Source organism: Ctenocephalides felis, unplaced genomic scaffold, assembly GCF_003426905.1.
Source record: "Ctenocephalides felis isolate EL2017-DRISC unplaced genomic scaffold, ASM342690v1 CF-g0.4_SCAFFOLD_01170, whole genome shotgun sequence".
Classification (NCBI taxonomy): domain Eukaryota; kingdom Metazoa; phylum Arthropoda; class Insecta; order Siphonaptera; family Pulicidae; genus Ctenocephalides; species Ctenocephalides felis.
This window is the reverse complement of record NW_020537324.1, coordinates 81,646,748-81,652,914: the sequence shown is the minus strand read 5'-3', so window position 1 is coordinate 81,652,914 and position 6,167 is coordinate 81,646,748. Positions and strand designations below refer to the sequence as shown.

General features: G+C 30.6%; 1 protein-coding gene across 1 annotated transcript in view; it reads right to left on the bottom strand.

Moving 5' to 3' along the window:
• LOC113367772 (putative uncharacterized protein DDB_G0277255) overlaps positions 1–5,658 on the bottom strand; it is a 14,514-nt gene extending 8,856 nt beyond the window's left edge. The window contains exons 1-6 of the mRNA XM_026609352.1: positions 5,269–5,658; positions 5,072–5,193; positions 4,851–4,998; positions 4,633–4,784; positions 1,445–1,542; positions 916–1,037 (exon numbers count right to left, since the gene is read on the bottom strand). Coding sequence (XP_026465137.1) covers positions 916–1,037; positions 1,445–1,542; positions 4,633–4,784; positions 4,851–4,998; positions 5,072–5,193; positions 5,269–5,592 — 966 coding nt within the window. The 5' untranslated portion in view covers positions 5,593–5,658. The remainder of the gene's footprint in view (positions 1–915; positions 1,038–1,444; positions 1,543–4,632; positions 4,785–4,850; positions 4,999–5,071; positions 5,194–5,268) is intronic.
• Positions 5,659–6,167: the final 509 nt, after the last annotated feature.

The following is a 6,167-nucleotide window of genomic DNA, read 5'->3' as shown; positions in this document are numbered from 1 at the left end:
TACTCTCAATTTCTATAAATTTGTTCAAATATTTAACAATTAATTAGGTGCATCGAATTGTTTTCATTGCACATTCTTATAAGCTGTTTGTTTGTAGACTTAATGTATTATTTCAAATAAGGCAACCCAGTGGTCGACCATCCTATTTTGTATAGCGATTATATTAGATATAGTCTACTTCAATATAATCATATATGAAAATAAAAATCTCGAGTAAAAATCCGATATCATACTGCTTGATACGGATCTGACCGAAGTTGGGAATTACTGTAATGTCCTGAACTTCCATTTTCTCTATTATCACATTAATAATTAATATTTCCTTATAATAATTTCAAGTGAAAATCCGGTATCATACTGCTTGATACCGATCTGATCGAAGTTGGGAATCACTTTAATGTCCTGAACTTCCATTTTCTCTATTATCATATTAATAATTAATATTTTCCTACAATAATTTCAAGTGTAAATTCGGTATCATACTGCTTGATACCGTTCAGACCGAGGTTACAACAATGATTTACAACAATGCCTTGAAATTTCACTCCCACTATAATCATTTTTTTTTGTTCTCTATTTCATTTAGAACTGTCCAGTTAAGGACTTTTAATAAATTTGGGAAATTTACAATTGTCTGCCGTATAAATTTGAATTCATTTCACTTTCACTATAATCATATTTGATATCAATAATGAGTGAAAATCCAATATCATACTGCTTGATACCGATCTGACCGAAGTTGGAACCGAACCCGGGACTTTAAATTAGTGTAATGGCAAAAAAGTTCACTTGCACCATAATCATATTTGAATCTCGAGTAAAAATCCGATATCATACTGCTTGATACCGAGCTGATCAAAGTTGAAACCGAACCTGGGACTGAATTACTGTAATGGCAAAAAAGTTCACTTTTACTTTAATCATATTTGATAACAATAAATGAAAATCCGGTATCATACTGCTTGATACCGAGCTGACCGACTTGGAACTGTATCCAGGACTTTGAATTACAGCAATGCCTTGAAAGTTCACTTGTACTATAATCATATTTAAGATCAATAATTTCAAGTAAAAATCCGGTATCATACTGCTTGATATCGATCTGACCGAAGTTTGAGATCAACAATTTCAAGTGAAAATCCGGTATCGTACTGCTTGACACCTAGCTGACTGAGTTTAAAACCGGGCTTTAAATTACTAGCCCACATTTACTACGACGGGCTCTGCCTTCATAAAATATATCTTATAATTATTATAAATCATCACCAGACATTCTACATTCTACTGCGTTAAAAAAAATATTCTGGAGCATCACCAGGTTCTACTATGCAAAATGATTGAATTTATTCAGACAAATCAATAATTAAGTAAATACATGATAATTTATTTCTCATTATAATTTGATAATGGTTTTTCGAAAAATATATCTTATTATTATTATTACCTCTGAGCACTTTCTCCTCCTGGTGCCTCATGAAGTCCCAAATCCTGAGTGTTCCGTCGTCCGAACAGGAAACGAACTTGGAGTCGGTCGGACTGAAGCTGCCAACATACAAACACAAAAACGGAAAACAATCTTCTGACAATTTCATACACTGATATTAACAATATATACAAATAATAACTATATCATTCAAAATGATATTGATAGAAAACCCAAGTTTTAGTTTAGTTAAATTATTTAATTAAAATTAAATTAGTTAAAATATTAATTTCTAATCTGGAGACTTATTTTCTTCGCATGCAAATATTATTATTGTGAGTAAACCATATATAAAATTAATTTCTAATTACGTTATTAGAAAGTTTACAAACGTTTCGAGACTAGTACTTATCCCATCATCAGTGTTTAATTGTAAAAATTGATTGATTTATATACTAGATATTTTAAAATTATATTGTTACCAAAATGTATTGATTTTTTTTTATTATATTGTAGTTTTTACACCTGTTCTGAAATGGACAAGTAAGATATAAAAAAAAATGCCTTCAAAAATACGTCTTGTGGCTATATATATAGTTAGAGAATCCATATAGAGAATTTTTTATTAATTTAATATTAATAATTTCAAAATTAATTAATTATAAACTGTAGTCTCGAAACGTTTGTGACTTATATTATTATTTTCTAAAGCATCTGTTTCTAAAAAAAAGTATTTTATGAAGTATGTGTTTAAACCTTTCGTAAATGGCATTTTGCCTTATGGCAAGTTGCATAAATTTCCCAACAAGTGTTTATATAATCTTAAATTAACTTCCCGTGGGGTGAGTAACATTAATCGTCCAAAAATCGAAAACGAAATTTTTTGCATATCTTCACGTTTCAAAGGTTTCTGAACATTTTGGCATACATAAGAAAAAATGGATGTGTGTTTGTATGTACGGATACAATTTTTCGTCCACGTTTTCGGGCGCACCGATCAACCGATTTGAATGGTTCAAAAAACATTTGATTTTTATTGATAGGGAGATGTGCTGATTAGTTTTTTTTGCAAAGGCAGGTCCAGCCGTTTCGGAGATATCGAGCTAAATCTTGAAAAAATTACAGTTTTTGAGAAAACTAAGCATCCGATTTGAATGATTCAAAAAAATTTCTGCTTGTGTTGACGAAACGATTGCTTTTAGAATTTTTTTTCGAATTTTAATTTTAATTTTAGCAATAGTTTTAAAGCTCACTTATATACTTCAAATAAATAATTTTAACTTTGCAATTCAATTTAAATAATTCTTATAAATATTAGATCATTAAATATTAAATCATTTTAAATTCCATTCATTAAACTTTGTTTATTTACTTTTCATGTGAACATATATAAGTAACAGTATCTATAATAATCTATTTGAATACGGGAAGTTCCAGCAATTTGTCTAAAGCCACAATGACATACACCACTAGTTTAATATATTAATTTATGAGTATACCGAGTTGCCGATTTTATCAACTTTCTCACATCAATTAAATTATTAAAATGTATTATTTTTTTGTTGCATTACTTTTTTTTCAACTTAATATTTATATATTATAATATTTATTAGTATACATGAATTATTCATAAGTGTAAAATTTCAAATATTGCTGTGCCTCCCTTAATTATTTTAACAATCTAATTTCATAAATGCTCGACTGATATTATTCATTTACCAGGCTACAAATCAATATAAAATATTTTAAAATATACATAAAAATAAATAGTTTTTATATCTTTTCAAGTATTTTGAAAGCCGTTATGCACCCTTCTTGCTACAACCTCGCGCCCCACAGATTGGAAATCACAATTCTTAAATATTATAGGCCTACGAAATTTATTAAGTCTATTGATTATTTACATATATTGGAAATATTACGCAACTTCAGGCAAAATGTCACTTTCACTTGGTTTACTAGATGATTTATCATTCAACGCAAATCTATACGGTGCTTTCACATACACACATTCGCATACTTCTTCCAAATTCGGTGTCAAACGATTCAGAATAACTCAAAACGTCAAAAAAACAAAAATAGAAAATCGGAATATCTGACATAAACTTATAAACATGCACCATTTCTCCAAATAGGTAAAGAAACAACCTGTATCGAAGACTAGATTTAAAAAGCAATCATTAATTGAAATTGAATGCATATGCCTATAAGAGGCATATGCATAGACTAAAATGTATGAAAACATATCAAATCATATAGAATTCATAACTTAGACATTGTTGTTTTGTTCTTGACAAATTTTCTTTCTTCAAATTACATTTCGAGGAATCTTTTTGTTTATATATAATTCTTGGTACATATGTGTTCAAAAAATAAACATGTGTATGTAAAATATATTCCAAACCTTGACAAGCTGTATAGACACCCAAAACGAAAATATTGCACAATTGATCTCGTGAAGGCAAAAAAACAAACTAGCAATAACTGAAAAGAATCGGACTTTACTTTGAAAAAATATTTAAAATTTACTTTATAAATAAAACCAATGATTTCGTTTCAAGAACCACTTTTATTGCATAAAGTACATGTCTAATAGAAAAAATAACAAAATCGCCTCATCCAAATGCTAAAATTATATCAACTTTATTTATTTATTTATTAATTATTATTATATTTATTATTATTAATCTCGGCCACTTTATTGATCATATTCATCATATCACAGATATAATTTTATTTTAATCAGGTACAAATGTATCTCTAACATTATGAATAAATTTTATTTTTCTTTATTTATTCAATCAAATATATATATATACAGAGAGCACAGATATATATTTGAGATCACGTTGGACAATCGATCGATAGATAAGTAGACAGGCAGGGGTGTAGTATTATGTACACAATTGGTTTATGCTTTGTGTATATATTTGAACACAAACCAACAGAAATGTAATATAATAAAAAACGAAAACCCACATCCAGGAAACAAATTAGAAAAAATAAATATTCCCAATTAAAAATTCGAAATATATGAATTTTCTTTGCTAATATTAACTGTATAAATAAACATGGGTCCCTTTCCCTCCCCCGCTAAAAAAATCGTCGACAAGAATTTCTATAATTATACATACAGAATCAGACATCGGTTTATTTTGCATACATGTAGTTTTGTAGTACGTTGAGATTTTCATGGAGGTTGTCTATACCTGATGCCTCTCAGCGGTTCCTTATGCGCTTGGAACATCTTCACGTTATTCATATTGCTCTGCCAATACTTGACGAAGCCACCGTGATCCCCGGTCACCATCCAGTTGTCGTTGTGCGACCAGACCATGGTTCTCACCGGAGTGTCATGCGCCTGTGATAAAAGACACAATAATGCAGGGTTAGATTAGGAATTATTAGTCGTGGGGTTTTAGAATACCTGTAGGATTGTTTCAAAGTTGAATGTGAGTCCGTTCCATAATGTAAACTCTCCTGAACTTGCACCTGTCACCAAACGTCTACCTTCAGGTGTCCATGCTAAGGTGAAAATGGGACATCTCATTTTATTTGTAGCAGTTTTAACAAACCTGAAGAAATAGAATAATTTAAGGTTATATTTTGTGGTTAAATTGTTGAGTAGTTTGTATGCTGGATGTTTACTTTGTCGTTACTGCATTTATAGGGTTTTCTGGATAACTTGGCGGAGGCAGTAAGTCTGGAATGTACATTGGATCAGGCTGTAAGGCTTGCCTATCTCTAAAGTCTCTTTGCCATACACGGTTCTGTCAAATAAGTAAAGTTACATTAATTAATTCATGTGCAAAAATTAAATAAAAGGGTTTGAAGGTTCTACTTACTTGTAGTACTTTTATTATAGCTGCATTATAATCAACAGTCTTTCTCATCACAGATTTTCTAAGTCTTTTCCCGTCAAAATCATCTTGTGTCATGGGTCCTCCAGTCGGCCCCCTCGGAAAGATCCCGGGGAACGGTTTATAAAAATGTGTTTGTGGCGTTACTCTATTTTGATTATTGTTAAGAAAAGGTGGCCTAGCTTGTGGATTTGTCGGTGTCCCCAAACTCGGAGGGGGCATCGACATATTAGGCGGCGGCATTTGCAAATTCGGCGGAGGCGCCGATAAATTCGGAGGGGGTTGAGAAAATTGAGCCGTTTCAATCATTTTGATTAATAGAATTGATTGGTTTTTCACTAAACTGAAATACTAAACGCACGTAAACTAATGTTCTATAACATAACAGACGATCATGAATGATCTATTTTACTTTTCGATTTTGTTTTTGTGATAATTGTCAAAAACATGGCGTGTAAAGAAATAGGCGCACTTTCACATAACATACTACGTATGTTTACAACGCATTTATTTACATACAGAGTCTTGGAATATATACAAACGCGGACACTCACATATTTACATTAATATATACAGTTCAACACTTTGTTTTTTTGGAAAAATGCAAACAAATTTACAAATTTCGGAGCCACATTTTATTGAGTAGCGCCATGTTTTTGTTTTACTACCAACTTCAGGTTAATCGAAATTGACAGGTGATAACGATCGTGCCAACATCAGAGATTAGTTGACAAGATAGATGTCGTTAGTTAATATGGCGAATTCATTTGACAAGTAACTGCCATATTGAATTTGAACAAAAATTATATTTTTGAAAATAGTTAAATTACGTTAATTAACTTGTTAATTGCGGTGTTGTGACTGAACGAATATATATAACCCGT